Genomic DNA, 27,963 nt, shown 5'->3' with positions numbered 1-27,963 from the left:
CAGACTCATGACTCCAGCTAACTTTATTTTTGGCCCAGGTCAGGTCTTGCAAAGGGTTTCCCAGCCAGTCACTTCACAGAGTCTCTTGCAGTCACCATCAAGCAGACGTCTTCCTCGGGAGGCCTTGTTGTTACCCCAACCCTTGACTTCAGCTGGTACCACCCTCTCCTGTCAGCTGGGTTCCAGTCTCTGTCCAATGGCCTCAACCAGGAGCTCAAAGCATAGCTACCAGTTTGAAGGTGCCCTCAGGCTTGGCAGGAACCACGTGAACAAAAGTCTTGTAGAGCACAGCACCCTTGGGCAGCCTGGTAACCAGATCCACAGCCTCTGAGTTGCTGGGACTAGGCACGTAGACTTCCTTAGTGAAGCGGACTACCCCCTCCTCCAGGGCATACAGGCACTTCCTCTTCCCCAGCCCCACCTGCAACACACAGACCTGGTTAGCTGGATAGACAGCCAGGGGGTCCATCCCAGGGCTTCAGGACAGACTTCACACAAGAATTCAGGCCGTGAGGCCAAAGGGGAGGGTTCAGAAAGCTCTATCTCAGGTACCCTTTCCCATTGCTTGGCACTTCCTTGCCTTCTACTTCTTTAGTGACTCCATGACAGAGGAGGGAAAAGAAAACTCCAACAGCCAATCCTGGTGGTTGCTCAGTCCCTGAGGGCTGATACCTGGACCCACGTCTGTGCAGCTGGCCAGAAGCCATACCAGATAGGGCCCCAAACCAGGCCCAGGAAAATGCCCCTAATCACTGCCCCTGGGAGCTTGCTTCACTTAGACTTAAAAAACACCGGACCGGGCTGGCCCGGTGGTGCAGCAGTTAAGTGCACGTGCTCTGCTTCGGCGGCCTGGGGTTCACAGGTTCGGATCCAGGGCGCACACCGACACACCGCTTGTCAAGCCATGCTGTGGCGGCATCCCATATAAAGTAGAGGAAGATGGGCACAGATGTTAGCCCAGGGCCAATCTTCCTCAGCAAAAAGAGGAGGATTGGCATCGGGTGTTAGCTCAGGGTTGATCTTCCACACACACACACACACAAAAAAAACCACACACTGGAGTTATATTAAACAGTAGTTTGATATACATTTTCATCTATATAGTGATCTATAAAGTTTAAGCTCTATGGAAAGTATTGACTAAAGCTATATGGATAGTGCACATACTAATAAAACAAGAATGATATCAGCCAACAATGATGCAGTGCTCACTGTGTGCCAACTCTGTTCCAAGCTCTTTTATATACATTAACTCATTCAATTCTCACCTTGTGAAGCAAGCACTATTTCTAACCCTGTTTTTTGGACGAAAAATATGAGCAAAGAGATTAAACTATGTGTTGGATATACAGTTTTTTAACTGTATATATTTTAGCTTTTTTCTTTTAGAACTTGAGATTGGATGTGTGGCGATTTTTACCCAGGCAGTCCAGCATTCTTCAGTATTTCTCTGATTAAAAGAATGGGTTCTGGAGCCAGGACGCCTGGTTCAAATCCTAGCACTACTACCTACTACTGTGTGATCCGGGCAAGTTGCTTTACTTCACTGTGTCTCAGTTCTTTCATCTATAAAATGGGGATAAATATTAACTACTTTAAAGGGTCACCTGAAGGATTAAATGAGTTAACAATCATAAGGAGCTTAGAACACTGCCTCGCTCAAAACATGTTAGCTTTTATTACCGCTGACATTATTATTTTAGCAAATCCAAAGAGTTAACAGCCACACATCCAATGTCTCAAGTTCTAAAAGATAAAGCTACTACAAATACAATCAATTCACATACAAATTAGCATTTCTGAAATAATTATAGGTTACCATTAGCCTTTTCGTACCTAATAAAACTGCCAAAAAAAGAGGCGGGGGGATGGATTACAAAGGAAACTAAACTAATATTTAAAATAATGTGAAGAGTATAGTACAGATATGTCTTAACAAAGAACTTTCCTACCTCAAAAAGTAATCCCAATTTGCTGAAACTGAAATCCCTGCCTGGTACGGACCTAATTTCTAGCGCGCTGAATTCTATTTCACTAAATTCAAACTATCTTTCAGCCATCTAATAACAACTTTATGCAAAGAAGGAATTATCAGAAATAAGGAAAAATGGGCCGGCCCTGTGGCTTAGTGGTTAACTGTGCGCGCTCTGCTGCTGGCGGCCCGGGTTCAGATCCCGGGCGCGCACCGATGCACCGCTTCTCCAGCCATGCTGAGGCCGAGTCCCACATACAGCAACTAGAAGGATGTGCAACTATGACATACAACTATCTACTGGGGCGTTGGGGGAAAAAATGAATAAAAACAAACAAACAAACAAACAAAAAAAACAATACTATCTTTAAAAAAAAAAAAAAAAGAAATAAGGAAAAATGAATAAATTGAAATTAGTTTCCCAAGATTCAAAAAATATCTTAAATCACCAGGCATCTCCTCCAAGAACCAGGGATTAGAAAGGAGACCCAAGAGAACCAGGCTAATGCTATACTAGGGCAAAACATAGTGACTGGGAGTCAGGCAGACCTGGGTTCAAATCCCAGCTCTGTCCCTTGGGCCCCTCACTCTCTAAGTCTCTGGCACCTTACCTATAAAACGCAGATGATACCTACTACCTCACAGGGATGGGGTAAGGATGAAATGAGATAATGTAGGCCCAGGAATCAGCATGATGCTTGGCATTTGATAAGCACCCAATAAATGCAACTGTTCTTATTACTATTGCTGTGCTTAGGAGCGTGGAAAGGTGGTCCTAGAAAGAAAAAAGGGGGGAGGGCCACAGAGCAACTCACGTGGGCGCCTGGGTGCCAACGGAAGTGGCGCTGAGTCGCAAGGATGTTGCCAGCATGAACATAGTGACCTAGAAGAGAAGTACACAAGTGTACTCACTCTGAGTCCCAGTGATGGGGCAGCGCAACAAACTGCTAAGAAAACATGACAGCCCAAATGCTGCACACCAACCTCTAAGGCTGCCCCTGGATAAAACCAACTTCCAGATGGTCCAACACAAGCAGCCCCCTGTCCGCCACCCAGCAGCCTCCTCTCTCCAGTTACATGGCCAAGGTTCCTATCTATCTACTCTACCTCAGGGCCCCACCCCGCATCAGGTCTTTCTGCCTCTCTAATCTGGAGCCAAATGCTCTCGTGAGCTAAAGGAGAGTGACGGTGGGGCACCTGCATGGTCTTCCCACTCTTCAAAGGAATGCCAGGGGCAGCAGGGTAGGGTGCAGCTGGGAAATAGAAACCAAGGCACACCCTCACCCTCCATTTTCTTGATGCCAAAGCGTCTGCCTGGTGACTTTCCACCGAGGTTTTTGGAGCTGCCACCTGTCTTCTTGGATGCATATCTGACGGCAAGAGCTTCAGCCTGAGGGGGGCTCAGCAGGGCTGTAACTGCAGAGAGAACAGAAATGTTGTTCAGACAGAGAGGCTCCCAATCAGACTCTCTTTCTCTGCATCAATGGGCCATTTGCTAAGCTGAGAGATGGCAGCGGGCAGTGGCAGGGGAGGTGAGGAAAATATGTGAGCAGAAATGCCACTTGACTGTGTTGGCGAGGGACAAGTCATTCCTTGTATTTTCCAGGGTGTAAGCACTGCATGAGACTGTGTGTGTGTGGCCAGGGGAGAAGGGGGCAGTGAAATATAAATGGGAAAAAAAAAAAGTAAACACCACGTGTCCTGCATCCTGACACATTCAGTCCTGTTGTGAGACAAACAGAAACAGAAGCCAGCAAGAGGACACCACAGAGCTGCCTGTTTCCGCCTCACTCACCACATGCCCTCAAGGCTCCATGCAATGTGGAGGGGCCAGCCCACAGAACCCAGCAACAGGACACCCAGAGAGGCTCCTACTTTGGCCCCATGCACCACTTTCTTACCCACCCACCCATCCACTGCACACCAGATACTTGTAAACAAAAAGGGCAGCATCTCTGAGGGTGGCTCCCACAGGCTCCTGGCCATCTCAGAAGGCTGGACTCTTTTTTCGGCAAGCCCATCAAGCATAGGTCCGACCAAGAAGACTGACACCGTGCCCTTGTTAATCTGACCTCTCCATACTCATTCCAAAGTGCTCAACGGCAGTTATTCTAAAAAGGAAAGTGAACTAAAATTCATACTAACCAAGATGGAAACCACTTGCTATATGACAAGTGCAGGGCTGGCAGTGCTTGCCTTCAGGTATCCAGACACAGCCATGGTTAATCAGGGCCATGCCAGGGTATTTAGAGAAGCCTTGTGGGTCTCTAGAGCCTGTAAGCTTAGAGTTCCTGAAGCCTAGGTTTCTGAAGTTTTAATGAGAACAGAGACTAGCTGGGGCAAAGGACCAGCGATAAAGACTTAGAGACAACATGTTAAATGCCCAGCACCAGGATCTACCTACCTTTATTTATTTTTTTTATTTTTTTATTTTTTTTGTGAGGAAGATCAGCCCTGAGCTAACATCCATGCTAATCCTCCTCTTTTTGCTGAGGAAGACCGGCTCTGAGCTAACATCTATTGCCAATCCTCCTCCTTTTTTTTTTGCCCCCAAAACCCCAGTAGATAGTTGTACGTCATAGGTGCACATCCTTCTAGTTGCTGTATGTGGGACGCGGCCTCAGCATGGCCGGAGAAGCGGTGCATCGGTGCGCGCCCGGGATCCGAACCCGGGCCGCCAGTAGCAGAGCGCACGCTCTTAACCACTAAGCCACGGGGCCAGCCCTACCTACCTTTAAACACCTCTTTATTCATTCATTCACTCACTTATCAAGCTCAGGAACTGGGCTCTTGCTTTACCTATATCATCTCAGTCACAAATCTTTGCTCTCCACCCTACTCCCCATCCTCCTCCTCCAAGTAAATGATGTCACCACCTAACCAGTTGCAGATTCCTTCCCTATGCTCACCTCACATATCCAGCTAACCAGCAAGCTCTGTGGATTCTACCTCCAAAACAGATCTCAGATCCATCCATTTCCCTCCAAGTTCACTGACACTACTAACATCTCCGCTAAATCATCTCTCATCGGGGCTACTATTACAGCTTCCCATCCGGTTTCCTCATTTCCACTCCTATCCCCTCTTAAATTCACGTAAGAGCAATGGTTTAATTCTCAAAATGTAAAATTCGGTCAAGTCACTCTCTTGCCCTCACTCTCTTCCAGGGCTAGGCTCCTGTCATCCTTTAGGTCTTAACTTACATGTTACCTTCTCAGAGGGCTTCCCTGACCACCCAGCCCAAAGAAAGACACATACACACATTTTTACTTTCACAGCACTTGTCACAATTTACAACCATTTTATTTATGTGCTCATTTATTGGTTCATCCACTAGAAAGAACCGCCCAGGGGATAGAGACTACGTCTTCATCTTCTCTGAGATCCCCAACACCTACCACAGTGTTTGGCACAAAGAGCTCAATCCGTTGAACGATCGGATTCACTTTTTGAGCTCCAATGTGCCAATGTTAGTACCCCATTTTTATAGATGAAGGGATCCAAACAAACTCAGAGAGAGGAAGCAGAGTGCCCATGTCACCAACCGCCAAGAAAGCTGTACTTGCATGCCAGGCAGGGGAGGAACACGTGCTCCTCGAACCACCACCACCCACACGGCTCGGCGCCCTAGATGTGTCACATGATCAGAGACAGCCACCCCTCAAACCTCGCGGGCCCCACACACTCCCCCGTCCGCACCCAGGGTCCTCCGGAGGAACCGGCCTCCACCCCGCGGCTCCCTGCAAGGTGTCCACTCCGCCTCCAGCCCTCGCCCCGCAATGACCACGGCGTCCCGTTACCAGCTGTTCTCGTCCTCAGCGCCAGCACCGCCAACGCCATGTTTGCCGTACACTCGCTTCCGGTCTCAGAAATCTACTTCCGCTACCGGGAGATATACTTCCGGGGCGTGCGAGACAGTTGAAAGAGTGGCGCGAGAAGTCGCAGGTGAGCGTAGCGGCTGCTGGCGCGGCGGGCGGGCGGGGCAGGGCTTCCTTCTTGATCCCTGTTCCGCAGAGGCTTGGTGGCCAGGGCGTCCTGGACCGCAGAGTGGGGAGGAACTGCCCCGCCCTGGGGCCGGGGTGAGAGGCGCGGAGCGTGCCCGGCAGGAGCCGGCTTGGCCGATCCCTCGTTTTGCGGGAGTCAGGGAGACAGGGATAAGGTCCCTCCCTAGTCATTCTGCTTACTTTACTGAGCGCCTACCCTGTGCCAGATACTGTACTAAGCGTTGCAGATGCATGATTTCATTTATTTCTCACAACCTTCTAAAGTAGGTATTGTTGTTATTCCTATTTTACTAGAGAAGAAAGCCCAGAAAGGTTACATTGCTCATCCCGTGTCACATCTACAGCACTGGTAAATATTTGTTCGAGGAATGTCTTTTGTATATGATCCAGCAACTGCACTCCTAGGTATATATGCAAGAAAGTTGAAAATACGTCCCCACAAAAACTTGGACGTGAACGTTCACAGCAGCATTATTCATAATGGCCAAAAAAATGGAAACAAACCAAATATCTATCAAGTAATTAATGGATAAACAAAATGTGGCATATCTATACAGTGGAATATTATTCAGCCGGAAAAATTGAAGTACTGACATGCTACAACGTAAATTATCCTTGAAAACATAATGCTAAGTGAAAGAAGACAGTCACAAAAGACCACGTAGTGTATGATTCCGTTTATACGAAATATCCAGAATAGGCAAATCGTTAGAAATAGAAGTAGATTTGTGGTTGCCAGGGGCTAGGGGAGGGGGAAATGGACAGTGACTGCTTAATGGCTATGGCATTTCATTTTAGGGTGATGAAAACGTTCTGGAATTAGTAGTAGTGATGGTTGTACAACTTTGTGAATATACCAAAAACCACCCATTGAACTGTACATTTTAAAAGGATGAATTTTGTGGTATGTGAGTTATATCTCAATTTTTTAAAAAAGGATGACTTGGCATCTCCAGTTCAAATGCAGAGATCAACAAGGGGGTGCTGTTGAGTCTTGTTACTACCCCATTAAAATTTTGTAATAGTAACTTCCACTTTGCTTATACCTCACCTTGGCCTAGAAAGGATTTGAAGAGGGTTCCTGTTAGGCTACAGACGTAACTGTTCTGAGTCCCAGAATGAACGTGTTGGGACCCTCTCCTATTTCTCTGTTTCTCTATTTCTCTATATATTGTATTTATTTCCATAAAGCTAGGCCATAGAACACCTCTAGTAGACTGAATTGATTGAGTCTCTGTCTCCTCTCTCTTTTCCTTTTAGGGAATTAATTTGATAGCACGTATTGATGGCTCTCAAGAAGTCATCACTCTCACTGGAATCCAGTGAGAGTGACTCTGAGGAGTTGCCAACATTTGCCTTTCTAAAGAAGGAACCATCTTCAGCAAAGAGAAGACACCCTCAGAGGGAGGAGAAGATTGTAGTGGTTGACACTTCAGATTCTGAGGCTTCCTGTCCTTCATCACCACGGTTGAAAGATCCATCACCTGTTCCAGACACGGCCGCAACTGTCATACAAACCGAGCCAGTCAGGGTGCTAAGCAGTGGAAGTGAAGATGAGGAGGAATTTGTTCCCCTGGCTGAGAGGCTTACATGTAAGTTTTTGACCCACAAGCAGCTGAGCCCCAAGGACTCTAGCTCCCCAGTTAAAAGTATTGTAGATCATCAAAATTATGAAGGAGCATTATGTGACTGGAAAAAACAGCCCTTTCCAAAGATCCCTGATGTTCCCCTCTGTGACACCTCAGAGAGGCGTGCATTAAATAACAAAGACCTTTTGGTAGACAATCCATGCCATCAGCTTCCAGCCTACCAAGGTACCTGCCCTGTCCAGAGCAACAGCTGGACAGTAATCAAAACGAATGCTGAGGACGCCCTGCCTCAGAAGAGAACCAAGCGTAGTCAGAAGGTCCGGAAGAAAGGCTCACAGGGATGCCAGCAGCGGGGACAAGCAAGCCAGAAGGAAAGCACCCTGAGACAACAGGAAAGGAAGAAGAAGGCAGCACTGGTTAATGGGCTGAAAGCTCAGAGGCCAGAGGAATGCTTAAAGCACATCGTTGTGGTGCTGGATCCAGGTCCTCATAGCATCTGTCTTCACCCTATGCTGAGTTAACTGCCTTCTGGGCCACCCACTGACAGCCCCTTTCCCATCTGTTGCAGTGCTGTTACAGATGGGAGGTGGGGGCCAGCTCCTCGGAGCACTGCAGTCCATGGAATGCTGCTGTGTGATTGAGGCACAGGCCGTGCCTCACAGCATCACCTGGAGGAGGAGGGCTGGGCCAGCCGAGGTAGGGGTTTTCTGGCTGATCTCTCTCCTCCCCTTTAGAGTTACAGGATAAATATGCTTTTATTCTAAAGGATATCTATCAGTCAAGGCCCCAGCAGGAAAACAGATGGCACACTCAATTTAGGATAATTTGAGGAGGATTTAATAAAGGGAGTGTTTTCTAAGGCGTGGGCAGGGTACAAGGAAACTACAAGGGTCAGCTCAGTACCTCACGGTAATAACAGCATTAACCAGTTTCTGCACCTCAGGTACTGTTTGCATTTCAGATCAGATAATCGTGTTGTGCTGGGCTATCCTGTGCATTGTAGAATGCTTAGGTGGCATCCCTGGCATCTATCCAGTAGATGCCAGTAGCACCCCTCCCCATCGTGACAATGGAAAATGTCTCCAGATATCGCCAGATGTCTGTTGTAGGGAAAAATCGCCCCTGGTTGAGAACCACTGGCATAGCTGTTTCCATGCCTAGGCCTGAAGGGATGAGAGGAGGAAGTGTTTACAAAAATCGGGAAGGAGAGAGAAATGTAAAGAGAACCCACCTGAGAGAAGTTTGACCTCCAGTAGAGGAGTGTAGGCAAACCTAGGTGACCCCATTGGGAGGGAGCCAGGGAAAGCCATACCCTGACTTCACTCCTCCCTCCTTCCTATCTCCTGCTGGGTTCCCACTGGCCATACCCAGCCAGAGGGCGTGCACCCCTTGCGATGTGGTCTGTAGAGATCACCCTCCTCCAGCAGACAACAGAGTAGGGAAGGGTGGAGAGTGGATCTGTGGGCAGAGGGAAGATAATCTGCACAGGATTCCTAGTTCTCTCTAACTGGGCTTTGGGAAAGGGCGGGCTCGTGTCTGAATCCCAGTCTCATGGCTTTATTGCTATGACCCTGGGCAAATTATTTCTTTGTGCCTCATGTATAAAATGAGGACACGGTTAGTCCCTCTCAGTCCCCTCTGTTGTGGAGACTAAATGAGATAACCACACACTGAGCATGTAGTAGGCGCACGGTAAATGTTCCTTCACTGTCCGGGCTCCTCGGGTTACTACAGCTCTTGTGCCTTCCACTCCTCTTATCTGTGAATCCAAAATACTCCACCCCTCATTTTCAAGAGTCTAGTGATGAAACATTAAGATTTTTTTCCTCTCTTGTTTGGATCTCATAATTTTCTCAGTAATTTAGGGCAATTACACACTTTTTAATTTGGGGTATTAGCAAACCTTTATATTCACAAAGCAGTTTATCCTTTCAAGGCACTTCCACACTTTCTCTTTTTTTCTGCCTCCCTGCCTCCCTTCCTTGAGGAAGATCAGCCCTGAGCTAACATCCAGTGCCAATCTTCCTCGTTTTGCTGAGGAAGACTGGCCCTGAGCTAACATCTGTGCCAATCTGCCTCCTCTTTATGTGGGACGTGGCCTCAGCATGGCCTGACAAGCGGTGCGTTGGTGCGCGCCTGGGATCCGAACCTGGGCCACCAGTGGAGCATGCGCACTTAACCACTAAGCCACGGGGCGGGCCCCCACTCTCTCTTTTTTTTAATATAATTTTATTTATTTATTTTTTTCCCCCAGAGCCCCAGCAGATAGTTGTATGTCATAGCTGCACATCCTTCTAGTTGCTGCATGTGGGACACGGCCTCAGCGTGGCCGGAGAAGCGGTGCATCGGTGCGCGCCCGGGATCCGAACCCGGGCCGCCAGCAGCGGAGCGCGCGCACTTCACTGCTAAGCCACAGGGCCGGTCCCTCACTCTCTCTCTTATGTTTCGGTCACAGCTATCCTGTAAGGAAGAAATGCTTCCCCCCACATCACAGGTGGGGAAACTGCGGCTCAGAGAAGTTGAAAGCCTTGTTAAGGATCACAGCTGATCAGTGGTTGAGTGGGAACTAGAACCCAGAGCTCCTCCCACTTACACGTCGCTGTTATTATGGGTCTTAGCTTTTGCTTACAGGGAGCCAGTCAGAAAGCCCTGCACAGCCCTGCTCTCGATCACTCTATAATACTGCACCACTGTGGGACTGTCTGCTGGGAGGCGGCCTTGGCTTTGATTATGCCCTGGCTGTGGTGAAGAGGAGGTGCTCTCACAGACTGAAGTTTCCCTATGGTTCTTATCTTTGTCACACAAAACCACGTGTTTGTAAGGGCCACTCAGCTCATCGTTGGCATCTACCCTCAAAGCCCAAGTTACTTATTTGTACCACATCCTTTGGAAGGGTCTCCTTTCCTTCCACTCCCCTATTCAAAATGAATAGAAATATTGGCAGTCACTTCTCAGCCCGTCAGCTCACTAACGTTCCTTGCTTATGCACTGCCTCTTGAGATGCAGTGCACCAAGGTTGAACTGGAGCATCAGGAGTTGAGCACTGGGGAGGAACAGGGTCACGGATTATTGTTTCTTGCCACTGTGACTTTATTCCAAAAGAAAAAATATAATGCAAAATGGGCTAGGCTGATGGGGGTGAGTTCATTCACCCAGGAGGCCTGGGACTCTCTCGCAGGTGCTGAGCACCTGCTGACCTGCCTCCCTCTGCTGGGTTCTGGGTCCTTTGGCAGGATGGAGAGGAGGGCTGGGTGGAGGAGCCGATGGTCCTGGTGCTGCTCCTGGCAGAGGCGTTTGTGTCCATGATCTGCAACTTCAAGCAGGTGGGTAGAGCCAAAGGGGGGTGGGTGCTGAGGCATAGGGTTGAGGATAGGGTTGTCTGTAGGGAGCAAGAATTAATGCAGCTTCTGCCACTTCACGCAGGGAAGTCTGGGCAGCACCGAGAAAGGGAAGGAAACACTTCGGAGCTTTGTAACTGACGTCACAGCAAGGACAGCGGGGAAAGCTCTGTCCCTGGTGATTGTGGATCAGGAGAAGAGCTTCAGGTTTGGATTTAGCATTAAAGGGGGCAACTCTTGGGCCAACAGGGGTGAATTCATTCATCCCAGATCTGGGTCCCTCTGCAAGATAGCATCCCTGACAAGGCCTGGGAGACGCTCTGGTCCACTCTTCTCACACCCCTTCTGCCTGAGCTCAGCCTGGAACTGCTGCCCTTTGATTTCCTTCCCTGCTCCAGTGCTCCGAATCCTCCAAGGAGAAGGAAACAGGGAGTGGCAAATAGAGAACAGGCCAAGGAGAAGCAGCAGCAGAGACAACCAGAGGCCAACACAAGGCCCCTGGTGTCCAGGGTAGACGTGGAAGAGGTAAGAACTTCGTGTTGCCCGAGTCAGCTTGGGTGCCCGCTTTGCTATTGATAAAGAGTAAAATGCCTGCTGGCCGTACTTTCTGCACTGGCACCAAGTAGGAGAGAAGGGGCCACACAGGGAGCCAAGGGGCTGGGGTGCAGCTTCAGTGGAAGTGAGAGGGGAACAACTTCAAACTTGTCTCTCTCCGCCCTTCCAGTCCATCCTGCTTTTGGGTTTCTAGGCACTGGTGGATCTGCAGCTACACACACAGGCACAGGCTCGAGTTGTGCAGAGCTGGAAAGAGCTGGCTGACTTCGCATGCACGTTCACAAAGGCTGTGGCTGAGGCGCCCTTCAAGTGAGTGCCCCCGGCCAGTCCTGGCTCCAATGCTGGGCCTCGTCCTTTACAGCAGTTCTGGTACCCAAAGATGTCCCTTTCCCCTCAGCTCTGCTGTCAGCCCATTGTCTCTCAAGCTTGAGGCAGGAGCTGACCTCCTCTGGGCATTCCTGGGAAGAGCCCTCAAGCTCAGTCCCTTTAAAATGTTCTGCTTTAGCTTATGTGGAAGTTTGTGTTCTGCAGGTTGGTACTGGGTGACAAGTCGGCCAGGTTACCAGGATTCATTACAGGTCAGATCACAATGTAATAAGTCCTCATAAAACACATTTTTAGCCTACTTAGTTTAAGGATTGTTCATAGTCAGAATTTAAAATTAATAAGGGACCTGAGACCATCCAGTCCAAGTCCCTGATTTTATACCTGAGGGAACTGAGGCCTGAGGAGACTGGCTTGTCTAAGCTCCTAGCAAGTTAGAACCAGAACTAGACTCCCAGTTGCCTGATACCTAGTACCTTCTGCCTACCCCTTACACACTGCCTCTCAGGTCAATACAAACCAGTCTCAACATAAAAGAGTCCAGTACTTTTCTGTTACCTTCTCTTTTAATGAAAAAGGACTAGATATCGTTTTTAAGGGAATCAGCAAGTAGCACTGCTTGGGAACAAAGCGAGCACTCAAATGCGTCAGATATAACACTGTACCCACCTCTTCTGAGGTCAGTGGAGGAAGGGTTTTAAGTTCCCAGTTAACGGGACAGGTGCAAGAGAGTAACAAGTGACTCACAGCTCTTCAACTGTGCTGTTGGCAGGAAGCTCCGAGATCAAACTAATTTCTCCTTCTGCCTGGAGAGTGACTGGGCTGGAGGGGCAAAGGTGGACCGCGCTGGCAGAGGACTTGCACTGGTCTGGAGGAGACAGATCCAGCAGTTGAACCGCGTCAGCCTGGAAATGGCCAGTGCTGTTATGGATGCCTATCCTTCCCCACAGCTCCTGGTCCAGGTATGCTGTTCCCGGTGTCAGCACCCAGCACCCTCTGGCCTTAGCGGACTCCCAGATGGTTTCCATGGATAGCACTGGTGAGGGCCCAAGAATGCCTCTAGGTCAACAGTGCAGGTCTGCTAAGATCAGAGTTGTTGACACTGACCCAGGGAGGGAGGACAGGTTCTCACCCCCAACCCAAGTCAACTGCCCCCTTGTTCATGGATGAGGAATGACCACGTGGTATACTAAGAGGTCATTTACTACTTTCAGGCTTATCGGCGGTGTTTTTCGGAGCAAGAACGCCAGAATTTGCTTGCAGACATACAGGTGCGCCGTGGGGAAGGTGTGACATCCACCTCCCGCCGAGTTGGACCAGAGCTGTCCAGGCGTATCTACCTTCAGATGAGCACTCTGCAGCCAGATCTCTCTTTAGACACTGCAGACTGATGCTAGCCCTCAAGGACAAGGATAGACAGCTGGAGACGTCCGCCTCACCCAGCTCAGAACATGACTACAAAGCAGAGATTGGAAGCGCCTCCCGAACCCAAGGCTGGGTCAGGCCAACAGACTCTTCCTGGGTGTCGTTCTGTGTGAAAGTCTCCCTACCTGTCAACTTGGGGCAGAAGGCTGAGATACTTGCATGTACTTCACCAGCATTTAATGTGCCTCTCCTAGCAAAAATCAGCTGCCATGTATAAACCACCCCTACCCCTGCCCCAGCCAGCCCTCAAAATACAAAGGAACAAAGACAGACCACTCAGACACATATTTAATAATTGTAGAAATCCAAAAGAACCTCAGCATCAAATCTCAAGATCATGAGTGAACTGCCCTTGGTGGGCTGGCTTACCCAGGCTGGGTGTGCTCCAGCCTTCCTCACCCACTGGAGCTGCCTCGACCAGCCAGGGAACAGGGGTGCAATCACTATGCTGACTTCTGTATTCTCTCAGTCTCATTTTATGTACTCTGTGTTTAGATTCAATAAAGCATTTGTACCAATGGCTCTGGAGCTTGGAGGAAGACTAAAGGAATGTGTAGTGATTATGAGTAAGGTGTGGGCCTACGCAGCAGAGCTATCCTTGGGGAAGGAGAGAACAAGTCATTTCTTCCAGTATCAAGACAGCCATGAGTGGCAGTCCTATCCAAATGGGCCACTAGGGCTAAAAAGCTGGACCCTGACCTTAGTCTCTGAACTGTGACAGGTTCCTGCTCTCCCTGGGGAGAGGCAAGGAGCTTGCAATTGGGAGCTTTTAGTGAATGAGCACCATGACACAGCCATTTCTGATCCCTTCATCTAGCTGCTGTGAAAAGATGAGGCAAAGGAGGCCACAGAGCAAGAAAATGCTTAATCTGGCAGACAAGAGAATGGACAGTGCTGCCCTTATCTGTGGTGGTCATGAGTGAACGCCCCACTCTTGAAACTCCATGGTGCTACTGGTTTCCCTTCATTGTGCAGGTGTAGTTATAGGTCTAGAATCAAACAATTCTAAACCCGTCTCCATGAAACTTGAGTTTTCAGGTTGCCTTTGAGGTATTTAGTCATACCAACCACTAACAGATGGTCACTAACAGAGCTGTCATAGACAATGGCTTTGCAAGGGTCCGCCTTCCTGGTTATTGGCAATTGGGGAGTTAATGCTCTGAAACTGAGGCAAGGAGGCTGGACCATCTCCATTTTATGGAAGCCACATAAGTTGGGGCAGGACTCCACAGGAGCTGCCCAAGACCCTCATGGCATTGAGATTTCCATTTGTGGGTCATGAATCTGTCTGCCATGGAAGATTCTATACTCTGGCTGAGAGATACTCAATTCTGGTGTGAGTCCTGTCCTCTTGGGACATTATTAAGGAGGCAAAATGATGGAAAAGAAAGAAAGGATACCCGAGTGGGACTCCAGTTCTGCCTCAAACTAGCTAGGAGACCAGTCTAGTAGGCAAGTCATGAAAGGCCTGTTTTCCTGTCTGCAGGTGTTATATTAGACTGGATGGTCCTGAAGTCCCTTTCACAGCCTGAGAGTTTGTATGGTTATTAAAATGTTTGAATGTCTGAGGTCCTTAAGAAAACAAGTACGCCCCACCCCCCCAATTTAGGCTAGATTTGCTGAGTGTGGTGTTCCCTTAGTCCCCAAAAACACACTGCCTCCTGATCTGCCCTGGCTACCCGGGGAGGGATGAAAGGAAGGGTTTGTGACATAAAAAACATGTAAATGTAGTGACAGCTGACCATTTAGTAGAAATGAGCCTTGCCTTTACACAGCTTTGTATAACAACTAGAAAAGGCTATGTTTTTTCCTCTCCCACCCCCAGCCTGTTCCTTTAGGCATGCAGGTAACTGTTCCCACCTCCCATTTCTCCTTATTCCACCAGGGAACCCTGACTAAGGAACAAAGAAGTCCTACAAAGAGGAGGTCTCAAGTACCAATCAGCAGCCATTTGATGATGGCAGGTAGGTCTGATGCTAAAAAGAGGTTGTGTCCAGCAGAACCCAATTCCATAGGAATCCAAGCTCCAAGGCTGGGAGGCAGCAGGTGTTGAGGACAAGCTCACTGCTGAGAGTCGGTCTGCAGGACCCACTGGAGGATGTTGTGGCTGCGCAGGCCCCGGACCGCATTGTCGTAGATGGTGTTCACACTGGTGCAGAGGGGCTGCTGCTGCAGCTCTGTCACCCGACAAGCAACCAGCCCGCCGGCCACACACAGCAGCAGCAGCAGCAGCAGCTTCAGCACAGCCCAGGACCGGGTATGTTTCCGGGGTGGTGGCTTCCGTGGGCGAGAGCCGGACTTAGATTCTTGAGGGACAAAGTCACAATAGACAAAAAAGTTCAGTCAGTTTGGGGAGACCCACACTCTACCAAGCAATGCTAGTCTCCTCCATGCAGATCCATATACCCCCTCTTCTCTAACGACAACTCTCCAGGCCCTGAAGAGAAAACTGTCCTAAGAACATCTGAGCTCTTAAAAACTTTGCCATGCAGGGGCCAGCCAGTGGTGCAGCGGTTAACTGCGCGCGCTCCACTCTGGCCGCCCAGGGTTTGCAGGTTTGGATCCCAGGCGCGCACTGACGCACTGCTTGTCAAGCCATGCTGTGGCGGCATGCCATATAAAGTGGAGGAAGATGGGCACAGATGTTAGCCCAGGGCCAATCTTCCTCAGCAAAAAGAGGAGGATTGGCATTGGATGTTAGTTCAGGGCTGATCTTCCTCAAAAAAAAAAAAAAAAAAAAAACTTTGCTATGCAGAGACTGAAACATAAACACCTTCTCCCTTGGATCTCAAGGGAGTACACCCAAAACTGGAACTCTTTCTCCATGTCTCACTTAGCACACACAGTCCCCAGGGTCCTAAGTTATCCTCCATAACATGGTGACAATCCAGGCCCCTCGGGATTGGGGGAGGGCCTTATCAGGAGGCATCAAGCATAGATAGAGTGCTGCCCATTAAGGGAAACAGGTTTGAGAGTTATTAATATTGTTAAAGTCATTATTATTATATAAGATGCACATAAAAAGAAAGCCTGGAAGGTACACCATATTGTTAACAGTGATTACTGCTGGGAATGGGGGACTACAGGTTAATTGCCATTTACTGATATATATATGGGACTTTTCTAAATTCTCTGCAGTGAACACATATTAAATTTATAATTAGAAAAAAACTGATTTGATTTTTAGGCAAAATTTTGAGACTTGACTGAGCACCCACACGCCAAGAACTGCATGATCCTGTCACACTGATGTTCTCATTTAATCCTATCACTATAAGGAGGTATGATCCTCATTTTACACAAGGAGACAAAAAGGGTGGTGAGGTTAGGTGACTTGCTCAAGGCCAAGGAGAGTGAGCAGTGACAGGGCCACGGGCCTCCACCCTCCCTACAGAGCTCCTCCCCCCTCAGGTGCCTCTCCCTCGGGGGTCCCTTTGGGCCCAGAGGGTCTGCGATCCTCCTCTGTACATGGAGCCACATCACTATACAAATTCAACTGGACATATTCAGGCAAAACACTGACAAGTGTTTTTATACAACAGCTCTCTGAATGCAGGCCAAATGATTCCTGTGGTGTTCAAGCAAAAAGAGAGTGATCTGTTCCAACTTGGAAAGACAACCATAGGCGGTGCTGGCTTTACTGAGATGGCACCACACACTCAAAACACACCCAGGACACTTCACAGATGACATGAGGGACTTTTAAGGGTAATCTGACCATATGCAATCTTTGCCTCTCTCAATGATTTTAGGAATCTAACCCCTACAAAATGTGCAACTCCCTGTTCTAGGAATGCTTTAAGCCACATCTGACCAAAACACATGGACATAAGCACATGGCTCTGAGGAAACACACCAGCCGGGCACTCACTCCTTAGGAGAGACCCCCATTCCCCATAAGCAAACGCCCCAGAGTTACTCCCAGGCCTTAGAGTATATTGTATCTGACAAGGTTTGCAAACTTGCTTGCTCACTCACTCACTCACTCATCTCTGCCTGAAAACATAAGCGAGTCACCCCACTGCACCCGTGCAAACTGAGAGCAAACGTACTCGGGGCCTGATTTGTTTCCTTCTTAGGTTTCTTCTCCTGCTCCCGCTTGGCTGCCTTGAGAGCATCATACTCCTTTCTCCGGCGCTCCTTCTCTTCTGCCTTCTCCCGCTTCCGCAGTTCCCGCTCCTGAGCCTCCTTAGCTCGCTGCTTGGCCTCCCGCTTCTTCTCGGCCTCTGCAAGAAAATATACCCCAAAATGACTTCTCTCCCACAAACTTTCCAGTGTGCTTTCCCAAGTGACTAAAAGTATGGCTTCAGCCTCCTTTTCCCTCATGCCATGGGTCACATAGGATATATTAAAAGGAAACAGCTGTCTTTCTGCTCTCTGGGAAGTAAGCCCTCCCTAAAATACAATAAGCTGCTCTCAAGGTTTGCTGAATGGGTTCTTATCAAGGGGTTCCTAGCCACAAGCAGCAGAGATTAGGGTGATGTAGCAAGGGGGACAGGAGAAAGGTGTGGGTGCTGAGTCTGGTGCTCCTCTAGAATTAGGTACTAATGCAGAAGGCACAGCAACTACCCAGCTCAGAGATGAGAAGAAACAAGGGAGGTGTTGATTCTACGGGATTGCTATCTTCCCAAGCTTCGGAAAAGAATGTGGTGTGGGGAGGCAAGTAAGCAGAGAAAGCAAGCACTCAGGTCCAGGGTTAGAGATGATGGAAATGTTTTCCCGAGAAAGTGAGACTAATAGTTTGTCAGAAGGACTCACTAGACTTCAACTCAGGAGTCCACGTAACACATTCAGATTTACTTCACAGCCCAAGTCTGCTTACACGCTGGACCCCACTTACAAATTACTGGGTTCTAAAAATGCATTTCCAAATTAGTTATTTGGAAGCCTGAAGTACATTTTTCCAAAGCCAGAATGCCACAAATGATGGTGAAATGTCCTTTTAGGGCTGAAAAGCCTATTTGAACCATCATGTAACTGAATAGTAGCACTATAAGTACTGTAGCTTTCCACTGCTTCTCCACGTACAAACAAGCTCCAAGTTCCAGCTGGGCACTGAGAATGCCAAGAACACACTACACCCAGCCTCAAGAGAACATGTGCTGTCAAGCAGCAGAAGCAGCAGTGGTCAGGGTAAACATGGGCACCACAGCAGCCATACACGTAAAACGGACGGTCATAACTCAGGGGTTCCACCTCAGGGACTGCTGTAACCAGTACTGCACACATCCCTCCTCTAACCATGGGAGCCCTCCAGTAAGGGGGCTCAGAAGTCAGCCAGCCAGTCAACAGAGCACCTACTGTGTGCCAGGCCTTGTTCTAAGTGCTCGAGATGTAGCAGTGAAGATAAGTCAGGTTCTAGTGCCTAAGTTATCTACTTTCTACAGGAGGAGAGAGACAATAAACAAGTGAACAAATAGTAAAAAGACAGTGATATGTGCCATAAAGGAAATAACAGAGGATGTGACGGAGAATGACAGATGGGATGGCCATTCTAGTTTAGATGGTTCCAAAAGGGTTAACCTCAGGCAACATCTGAGCGAGACATGAGGGACTACAGGAAGTCAGCCATGTGAAGATCTGAGGGAAACGGAAACCAAGCAAAGCCTCTAAGGTGAGCCTGTACTTTATATGTTCAAGCGACAGCAGAGTGGTGGAAGTTAACAGCATTCTCTCCCTTGTGTATGGAACAAGGCCAGAGAGGCCAGCAAGCTTGGGCTGTGGCAGGCCTTGTCAGCCATATTACTGAGTTTGAATTTCATTCTAAGTTCAACTGGAAGCCATTAGAAGGTTTTAAGCAAATAGCAGCATAATTGATTCAAGTTTTAAAAAGATCTCCTTGGCTGCTATGTGGAAAATGGCTTTGTGGAGAGGGCACAAGTATGGAGACAGGACATCGTGTTAGGAGGTACTATGGTAGTCCATAGGATGGTAGCTTGATTACGGTGGTGGTTCTGGAGGTGGGGAAATGGTCACGTACAGGACTTGCTGACAGACTGGATATGGGAATGAGGTCTTTCCAATTTTAGGCTTGAATAACTGCAATGATGGTGATCTCCTATTATGGGGGAACAGTGAGAGGGGGTGAAGGGGATCTGTTTCAGCCATGTTTAATTTGAGATACCTATTAACCCTCCAAGCAGACACGAAAGGCAAGCAGTTGAACATGACTCTGGAGCTCAGTGGAGAAGCCGGGACCAGAGAGAGAATCGTCAGATAAAGATGATGCTGTCTACCACCGCACTGCTCCCCACTGCTCCTCACGACTCTTCTACTGGATTCTAGCTCCTGAAGCACGAGAGAATCAGCTGGCTCGGATAAGGACCCGGAAGATGACTAGAGGAGTGATGGCCACCTACCTCGTTCTACTTCCAGCCGCCGCTGCCTCTCTCGCTCCTGATCTGCCTGCACGGCCTTCATGTGCTGTAACACCTGCAAAGGGGAAGGAGGGAGCTGAATTACTCAAAGCAGTAGTCTTCTCAGCTCACATGTCTGCTCAGCGGAGTCTCAAAACAGACTGCTCTTCTCAAGGTCCCAGATCACCCTGGGCCTGGCAGCAATGCAGAGTTAATGGAGTAAATCCTTTCTTTGTATCCTAACTTACTGCACCAGCCCTACTTGGAGAAGAGTCATATGAGCCCAGGTCACTAGAACTGTCAAGAAAAAAGTCTGTGAAACACAATGCCAAGTGGAATCTGTAAGAAGTCCCGCCATTTACAACCACTCTTACACACACGATTTCATCTAAGTCTCCCAGCAACTCTTGATGAGCAGGGACAGCACCTCCCCTAAGATGCTTTCCTGACCTCCCTCTTTCGGCTACCGCAGGATCCCCTCCTCCCAGTCCTGGGGAGTTTCCTTATCTATCTCAGTCATAAGACCTTAAGTTCCCTAAGAGGGGGGACTACTGCCCTGTCTGTAGGCGAGCATAGAGCTTAGCTAATAATAGGCACTCAATACACGTGTGATGAAGTGACTGGCTTCCCATTTCAAAAGGAAGGAAACCGAGGCTCTGATATGGCGATCAGTCCACGTCATGTGGCTCGAAAGCAGCACAGCCCGAGTGCGGGTCTTCAGAGTTCCCAGACCAGAGGTTGTTCTGCTCACTTCTAGTGCTCCTTCCTTTGAGCACTTTTCAGCAAGGGAAAGACCCATGGGGCCCACACACCACACAGTGCACTGGCACCCTGAGCCCCTCCAATCCTCGTCGACTTAGTCATGGATGATCTCTGACTGAAACAGCCAGAGATTCTCACTATGGGAATGGATAGGGGAGAAGGTAAAAGACTTTTTTTTTTTTTTGGTTTGTTCATGTTTTTTAGAAGCTGGTATTCCTTGGATGTAGGGGACAGAGTGTAAACTTGGACCCCAACACGATCCTGACTCTACCACCTACTATCTGTGTGACCTTAGCAAGTCACTTAACCTTTCTGAGGCGATTTTCTCATCTGGGAAACAGAGATAAGACAGACTCCTCTGGCCTGTTGTGAAGATTAAATTACATAACTTATACTGGCTGCCTAACATAACCCCTGGCATTATATATGCTCAATAAATACAGCTGCTTGTTACTTTATCTTCTTTACTGCATTAATAAGAAGAAAACTTAAACTATTCTAAATTAAGACAGCAAATTGTCTGTTTCATTATTGTACTAAACAATCTGCAGGACAGACGTGTATTCCCACCCCCCCAAAGCCCCAGTAGATAGTTGTATGTCATAGTTGCACATCCTTCTAGTTGCTGTATGTGGGACGCGGCCTCAGCATGGCCGGAGAAGCGGTGCGTCGGTGCGCGCCCGGGATCCGAACCCGGGCCGCCAGCAGCGGAGCGCACGCACTTAACCACTAAGCCACGGGGCCAGCCCAGAACAGACGTGTATTCAAATGTAATTCTTTTATTTTGTAGAAACTTCAGACAAGCACACACCCATCATAAGAGGGGCTCCGGAGCAGGCCTGCAAAAGCAGTTCCCTTCAAGAGCCTGGTTTGAAGCCACAAGGAACTCTGTCCTGGGTAACCTAGGACTTGAACCTGCTGTCACCTCTCCAAAGGAAGTCAAGTTTACTAAAAACTGGCTGCTCAACGAGGAGCTGCAGGATCTGGAGCAAAGTCAAGCTTGATAGTGAGAGGCAGATGGTGGCAGCCCCAGTACTAAGTCTCTGTCTCACTCTGAACTCTGACTATTAAATAAGCACCAACTATTCAGTTGGTTTTACGGGATGCACAGCTGGCTAAATAAAGAGCTCAGAGGTTTAAGAGATATCCTTTTTCACTCTGGCTACAACACATCAGGAGTTAATTATCTGAAAACACACCAGGTTCAGAAATCAGAGACTCCTCTAGTCTAGACTGTGAGCCCCTGGAGGGTAGATTGGTCTACCTATCCCAGTCCACCGCATACAGTAAGCACTTGATGATTGCTGTTGCACTAACACATTGTTTTTAAAAGGTGCTTCACTCTGCACCACGCTGATCAGTAACTATGACTAATCCATGCACCCACTACATCAGAGCTGGTAAGACCTAAACTAACTCCTGGAGAAAAATGACCTCATTCTGACTGCCCCAAGCCGCTCTCCTACAATGCCTAAAGGTGACAGCTGAAGCTCTGGGGCAGCAGTGCCAGGGAGCGTGGCTTTAGTTACCACAAATGCACTGTGCTACCCGGAGCTTTGTCTGGAAGATATATGTGAGTACTAAAGAAATTTGCACTCAGTAAAAATTACTTTTGTGGATCAGCAGTATCATATGGTTCAACATATTATTTGTTGAATGAATAAGTGGATAAATGAAAGGTGTATGCATACTGAGGGTTGCTCCTGTCAGAGAAATGGAAGTAATACCTACTTCCCAGGGTCATGACGATTATGAGATGAAACAGGTAAAGCATGAGTGGTCAGTGGTATCCACTGTTTCTCTTCAGAACAGACATCACTCCTAAAGCACCAAGTCTTCAAAACAGGATTCACTGATCACGTGTACTATTCCCGTCTAAGGGCAAACTGTTGCCTTGCCTACTTGGTTGCATTGACTTTGTGCTTGGTTTCTTGTAACAATGGGTGATACAGATGATGAGACTATATAAGAAGACCTGAGCTAATAAGAAAAGAAAGGCCATTACTCTTGAGATCCATATAGAGATCCATCATACACACATTTCGCTTATGTTAATTTTAGCATTTAAAGTTAAATCTTTTTGTTCACCATGCCCCCTAAGCATAGCCATGTAAGTCATCCAGTGCTCAGCTGGAGAAGCAGCAATGTGTTCTAAAGCTGGAGGGAAAGAAACGACTGTAGTTGGAGTTTTTGAGAGGTGGGTATAGTGCTATTCTTAAGAAGCAATGGAAGGCATCTTCAAGGCTACTGGCCACCAACAATGTTTGCCTTCCATGCTGTCTTTAGTTCCTCACTCCTGTGTCAGAGGACTCCACTGAAATCAAATGCCAGATCTGCCCAAGCTGTGCCTGTTCACAGCTATAAACTTACAAATATTAACAATACCTTTATTATCAAAATTCCTACATAACTGTGACTCAGAAAGGCCACAGCCCCTAACCCTCTTGTCCCATTTAAACACCTGTTGACATAGAGCTGTGTTGGATCTTGCAAGGTCCTAGTTTCTTAATGGAAGTACTACAGTAGAGCAGACGATGGTATTATTCTACTACTTGTGAAGTAAACACAGAAACAAAGGTCCCTTTGCTTGATAGCTCATAGGAGACAGGTTTCACTGAGACCTTAGTGCTTTAATCAACACACAGCTACAGTGTCCTGGGGCGGAAAACAAGAGGCAGCAGAGGCAGGTCCCAAGGGGGAATGTGAAGGTGACACCGGGAGCTTCGTCTTACCTTGCTGGCACACTGCTTACACTGCTTCTCATCCAAGCAATCCCCTGCCACTTTGGCCAGGACAGGATCCAGGGGGTTATCCTTCAGGTCCAGCCACTTCAGGCTCTAAAGAGATGGGGCAGAGAGGCTGCCTAAGCCCAAGTTCACACACAGAGTCCCTCGAAGTGGAACAAAATGAGCAGGAAGAAAGTCCCTCTGTGTTCCAGCTGCAGGGAAAGCCATCTGAGGCAGTTCCAACAGGGTGGGTGTCTCTGCCAGCCTTTCTCACAGCCATGCTCCACGTTCCCGAGCCCTGTGCCACACTTGGCCACAAAACACGGGGTCATGAATTGTTACCTTGAGCTGAGCAAAGCTGACAGGCAGGGTGACCAGCCTGTTGTTGAGGAGATCCAGGTGCTGGAGGTTGACCAGACGGCCAAAATCGGCCGGCAGTTGCTGCAGTTTGTTCTTACTCAGGTCCAGCTTCACCAGGTGTGTGAGGCCACAGAAATCCGACTAGGACCCAAAGAGAGAACACCTGAGCCTCGGACTCACACACTTGCATCTAACAGTCCAGGAGCCCCCAAGTCAGGGGCACCTATGTGTAAATCTTGACTCCACCTTTTCCTAGCTATTCCACATCCAGTGAAAATGGACTCACTCATCAGCCCTGGTGGGAAGTAGTGAGAGGCGTATGCAAAAGGGCTTTGCACAAAGTAGACACAAATTAAGTGTGGGTTCCTTCCCTCTCAGTTCTCCTTCCAACCCATCCTCCACATCTCTCCTGGAGCGATTAGGGACCCACTGTCCTCTCACAGCACCCTACGTTCACCTCTCACAGGAGCTGTCAAACATAGTGCAACCATCCATTTTCCTAACAAGACGAAGCACCCCTTGAGCACCCAGTGTTATTCGCATTCCTTCTTTGCAGCACCTAGCACAGTACTTAGCACAGGTGCTCAATGACTGTTCTCTGAATGACTGACTGACTGACGGGGCTAGGGCCCATCCTACCCATATCCTGGCTCTTCTTCAGCACAGTTCAAAACATCACTCTTGTCACTAAGCCTTCGCTCAGCACCCAGCTGAAGTGATGCTCCAGCCTCAGCTAACGAGACATGAGTCATGTTCTCTGGGGACTTGTGAACGCCAGTGGATCTGCACTTCAGGGAGGGCACGACAACTGAACAGACTCAGCCTGAAAGTTGCACTTGGGGTGCTGAGTGACCATCTGACAGAGTGTAGAGCAGGTGTCAGGTTGCAAGGAATTGCTACCCTTCTTTAATGAGAGAGAAAATACTTTCCTGAAAAAGTGGGATCTCAGATGCTATTTTTCCATGTTAGAAACAGATCTTGATAGCTATGGGAAGATGCTATAGATGATAAGTGAGACCCAGGAGAATACTGAGAGGAGAACGGACTAATGATCCAATGAAGGTGCCAACTTCTGAGACTCGGTCTCTGAGCCAGAGCCCAAGAGAGTATGGCAAGGAGTGACATGGCCACAGTAATGGATGGAAAAGGCAACAATGACAAGAAACTTAGGCCTGACAGAGAAGGAGCACTGCCATTACCCAGGAGAGGCTGACGGGGCTGAAGGACTCCAGTGCCTACACAGCTGGAGCAAAAGGGAACTGGGAGAAGTTGTGCAAGAAAAAGCAAAAGGATTTGACCATAGATTGGATATGCTAGACGAAAAAGTATCTCAAGTAATTCAAGGACTGGGAGAACAATGATACAGTAGTCCCATAAAATCACACTTTTTCCTGTTCCCCATCAAAAGATGCACAAGGAGGCTGTTCATAAACAGCTTTCTCTCTGGAATGCAGAGCAATTACAAAATGGTCTCTAGCCTCCTCTATGCAATAGGGAGGTAAACTATTTTTCAAAGGAATAAAATAAGGCAGAAAAAAGATGAACCCAATAAGTGACCCAGCTGTTGACTTTAGTTTTCGTGGCCTGACTTTCCCGTTGTTCTAAAGAAAGAGGACTCTATACCTGGCTTCCCTTCCCACTGAGACAACCACCCCACTCCACCCCCAACACACTCGGATTCAGTTGTAGCCTGCGTGCAGGCCTGTCCTGAGATTATGCCTATGATACAAGTCCCCCAAAAAGGAAGGAGAAGCATCGGGCTCTAGAAGGAATCGTGCCTGCTTGCCAGTCTTACCGGTAGAGCAGTCAGTTTATTGCAGGACAGATCCAGTACGGTGGCCTTTGGGAGGGCAGCCTAAGAAAGGGAATGAGAACAAAATGTCAAACCAACACATGGAATGATTCAGTGACATCTGCTAATAAAGCGTTTTCCAGAGAAAGTTCCCACGATCAGGAAAGACTTTTTTTTGGGAGGAAGATCAGCCCTGAGCTAACATCCATGCTAATCCTCCTCTTTTTGCTAAAGAAGACCGGCTCTGAGCTAACATCTATTGCCAATCCTCCTCCTTTGTTCCCCAAAGCCCCAGTAGATAGTTGCACATCCTTCTAGTTGCTGTGTGTGGGACGCGGCCTCAGCATGGCCGGAGAAGCGGTGCGTCGGTGCGCGCCCAGGATCCAAACCCAGGCCACCAGTAGCAGAGTGCGCGCACTCAACCGCTAAGCCACGGGGCCAGCCCAGGAAAGACTTTTAAAAAAACAGCACTAAGGTATAATGTTCCTGAAGACAGGAGAGAAAAAAAATGAGCCAGTCACCCATGACCTAGGGAAGAATGCAAAGCGTAGGGATTTGGCTGTGGAACATCCAAGAAAGGAAAACAGATTCTTAAAAATTCTCCATAGCACTGTTAATATTTTCTCTAGCATCCCTCTTTTGTAGGTTTCAGGGCAGGGGCTGTGTCTAATACAGCTTTGCGATTTCCACATTCCCCAGTTCAGGGCCTCCCAGGCACTCAATATACATGTTGGCTGATTCACGACTGAATGAATGAGTAAATGAAGGAATGCCAGAGTGAAAACAAGGCCCTCACAGCCCATCTCCATTTTCCCATGGTGTTCAGGGCTGGAGAGGCTCGGCAAAACTGACCCTTCTTTCTCCCTAGGGCAATGCTGCGCTGAGCAGATGCCTGGAGTAAACAGTTCCGGACAGCAGTCCTAGGGCCAGGCTGAAACAAGGCTGGCAGTCTTCCTGGGGTGAGGAAGGAGGCAAAAATTCAGTTAAGGACCCTGGGCCAACCTGCACTTTCCAACTGTCAGAAACTCCTAAGAATGAAGTTTGGCCACCTAAAAAAGTTTTAGATGTTACAGTGAGAAGAATGCCATGATAATAACTACATGCATCAGCACTTGCTACCTGCCGAGTATTTTACATTACAATCTGATTTCATACTCACAACACTCCTATGAAATGGGAACTATTATCACCATATTATAAATAAGGAGATCTAGGCAAAGGTTAACTAGCTTGCCAAGGGCACTCAGCTATTAAGCAATGGAGCTGGAATATGAACTGGGAATCCCGTTCTAACCTCCACACTACACAGCCAAGGAGGAGGGAAGACTGGGCCAAGGGCCAAAGGCAAATGTAGTTTCCTCAGGGCAGGGAGGAACGTGTAGGTCATCCAAAGTGAGGCTATGGTGGGGGTGGGTGGTGGGAAAAGCAGGGATGCGTGACCTCACTCCACTTTGGCAACAAACTAGTTGTGTAATCTCCCTGGGACCTCAGGCCTCAGTTTCCTGAGTGGGGGTCAAGAGTAGGGGGGTGGAGGGGTGGGCCGCTGGCAGCATGGGCTTCCCGCCAGTTTCAGCTGAGCAGGGAAGAGACCTTGCCGACCAAGCAGTGAGACTTCACATTCTCCAAGGAAGGCCGCCTCAGGGGTGGGGCAGCCAGCTGCGATTGCCAGCTTCCTAGAAAAGCCTGGTTCTGGGCCACACCCAGGTCTACCCGGAGGCCTACTTTTCGGACCACGTCATTCATTCATTTGTTCATTCATTCTCCGAATACAGCCAGCAACCGCTCCGTGGGCACCTACTTTGGGTCCGGCACGGAGCTGAGCGCTGTGAAAGCCCCCAAAATAGGGAGTGATTCACTTCTGACCCGTAAACAGCCCAGGGCCGGACAAGCAGCTCCTCTCCATCTTCTGGAACTGCGCCAAAGTGACACGTGTACATCCCAGGAGGGACACCGGGGCCGGACGCGGCCTCCCCGGAAACTCAGTCCCACTCCCACCCTCCTGGTACTAGGATCTGGAAATTGAGGCACGGGAAAGGAGGCGGCCCAAGCAGGGGCCAGCGCCAGGCGCGCTTGGGCGCCTGGGCCTCGCGGGACTGTACCGACCAGCTCCTTGACGGGGACCTCATTCAGGTCGCTGAGGCTCAGGTCCAGCTCGTTGCCGTCCAGCTTGTCGCGGAGGTTCCCGCCCTTGCTACCGGCCTTGGTCATGGTGACGCCGGTTGAGCGGCTCCCGGCTTCGGGGCTGCGACGGGCAGGAGAAAGAGGCTGAGAAGCCGCTCGTCAAGGCAACGGACTCGCACCCAACCAACAACTCCTGCGTCCTCCGCCGCCGCAGGTGCGAGACCGCCGCCGCCCGTCCACCCGCCGGCCGCACTCCGAGCCCCGCGCCCCGCTCCCACCGGCGCCGCCGCGACGACGACCACTTCCGTGTCCACGTCACCTTCCGCGGCCACTGAGACGGACTGGGCCAGAGCGGCCCGAGCGCGTGAGGGAGCGCCCTCTAGCTCCCAGGATAGCGCACTGCAGTCGCCGCCACCGCCGGAGGGGTGGAGTTTCAAGGATCGGAGTTGGGTTGCCCAGCCGAGCGACAATGTTTCCCGGCGGCTTGGAGGGCGCGCGCTTGGGCGTCGTCGCTGGCAGCGCCAGGAGGCGAAAGGGCACGGGACTGAGGGCCAGAAGATCTTGGTTCACATCCAAAACTGACCTCATCAGATCATCCCCATACCCCTGGATTAGGAGCAGAAATTGAGTGTCCTTCAA

General features: G+C 49.1%; 3 protein-coding genes across 7 annotated transcripts; 1 reads left to right on the top strand and 2 right to left on the bottom strand.

The window, feature by feature from the left end:
- Positions 1 to 5: 5 nt before the first annotated feature.
- Positions 6 to 5,838, bottom strand: MRPL27 (mitochondrial ribosomal protein L27). The gene is made up of 4 exons (XM_087441004.1): positions 5,773 to 5,838; positions 3,257 to 3,388; positions 2,788 to 2,855; positions 6 to 421 (listed from the first exon to the last, which is right to left on the bottom strand). Exons 1-4 carry the CDS (start codon positions 5,810 to 5,812, stop codon positions 215 to 217), a joined length of 447 nt encoding a protein of 148 aa, XP_087297130.1. The 5' UTR covers positions 5,813 to 5,838; the 3' UTR covers positions 6 to 214.
- Positions 5,839 to 5,897: 59 nt separating this feature from the next.
- EME1 (essential meiotic structure-specific endonuclease 1) lies at positions 5,898 to 13,727 on the top strand. 5 transcript variants are annotated; one of them, XM_004434683.3, is made up of 9 exons: positions 5,898 to 5,917; positions 7,237 to 8,048; positions 8,134 to 8,261; positions 10,799 to 10,888; positions 10,989 to 11,110; positions 11,302 to 11,428; positions 11,652 to 11,767; positions 12,555 to 12,744; positions 12,997 to 13,727. In XM_004434683.3, the coding sequence occupies exons 2-9, from the start codon at positions 7,262 to 7,264 to the stop codon at positions 13,171 to 13,173; spliced, it is 1,737 nt and encodes a 578-aa protein (XP_004434740.1). In that variant the 5' UTR covers positions 5,898 to 5,917; positions 7,237 to 7,261; the 3' UTR covers positions 13,174 to 13,727. The 5 variants fall into 5 exon arrangements, with proteins under 5 accessions (XP_004434740.1, XP_087297124.1, XP_087297123.1 ...); XM_087440999.1 differs by lacking the exon at positions 5,898 to 5,917 and adding an exon at positions 6,059 to 6,325 and having other exon boundaries at positions 7,237 to 7,568; XM_087440996.1 differs by lacking the exon at positions 5,898 to 5,917 and adding an exon at positions 6,063 to 6,325.
- On the bottom strand, positions 13,478 to 27,586 carry LRRC59 (leucine rich repeat containing 59). Its single transcript, XM_004434684.3, has 7 exons — positions 27,307 to 27,586; positions 25,207 to 25,266; positions 23,394 to 23,552; positions 23,058 to 23,162; positions 19,567 to 19,639; positions 17,260 to 17,433; positions 13,478 to 15,513 (listed from the first exon to the last, which is right to left on the bottom strand). Exons 1-7 carry the CDS (start codon positions 27,409 to 27,411, stop codon positions 15,269 to 15,271), a joined length of 921 nt encoding a protein of 306 aa, XP_004434741.1. The 5' UTR covers positions 27,412 to 27,586; the 3' UTR covers positions 13,478 to 15,268.
- Between the last annotated feature and the right edge of the window lie 377 nt (positions 27,587 to 27,963).

The sequence above is a fragment of the Ceratotherium simum genome, chromosome 16, assembly GCF_057802395.1.
Source record: "Ceratotherium simum simum isolate JZ-2026a chromosome 16, ASM5780239v1, whole genome shotgun sequence".
NCBI lineage: Eukaryota > Metazoa > Chordata > Mammalia > Perissodactyla > Rhinocerotidae > Ceratotherium > Ceratotherium simum.
The sequence above is the reverse complement of the archived record's forward strand: the minus strand, read 5'-3'. Positions and strand labels throughout refer to the sequence as shown.

Coding starts and splice junctions, on each gene's coding strand:
- MRPL27 (XM_087441004.1), bottom strand. CDS start 5,812: ATGGCGTTGGCGGTGCTGGCGCTGAGGACGAGAACAGCTG. Junction 3,389..5,772: donor GCTGAGGACGAGAACAGCTG/GTAACGGGACGC, acceptor TTCTCTCTGCAG/TTACAGCCCTGCTGAGCCCC. Junction 422..2,787: donor GTTGGCACCCAGGCGCCCAC/GTGAGTTGCTCT, acceptor TGTGTGTTGCAG/GTGGGGCTGGGGAAGAGGAA.
- EME1 (XM_004434683.3), top strand. CDS start 7,262: ATGGCTCTCAAGAAGTCATCACTCTCACTGGAATCCAGTGAGAGTGAC. Junction 8,049..8,133: donor CGTTGTGGTGCTGGATCCAG/GTCCTCATAGCA, acceptor CATCTGTTGCAG/TGCTGTTACAGATGGGAGGT. Junction 11,429..11,651: donor CCAGGGTAGACGTGGAAGAG/GTAAGAACTTCG, acceptor TTGGGTTTCTAG/GCACTGGTGGATCTGCAGCT.
- LRRC59 (XM_004434684.3), bottom strand. CDS start 27,411: ATGACCAAGGCCGGTAGCAAGGGCGGGAACCTCCGCGACAAGCTGGAC. Junction 25,267..27,306: donor AGGTCCCCGTCAAGGAGCTG/GTCGGTACAGTC, acceptor TCCCTTTCTTAG/GCTGCCCTCCCAAAGGCCAC. Junction 15,514..17,259: donor GGAAACAAATCAGGCCCCGA/GTACGTTTGCTC, acceptor TTGTCCCTCAAG/AATCTAAGTCCGGCTCTCGC.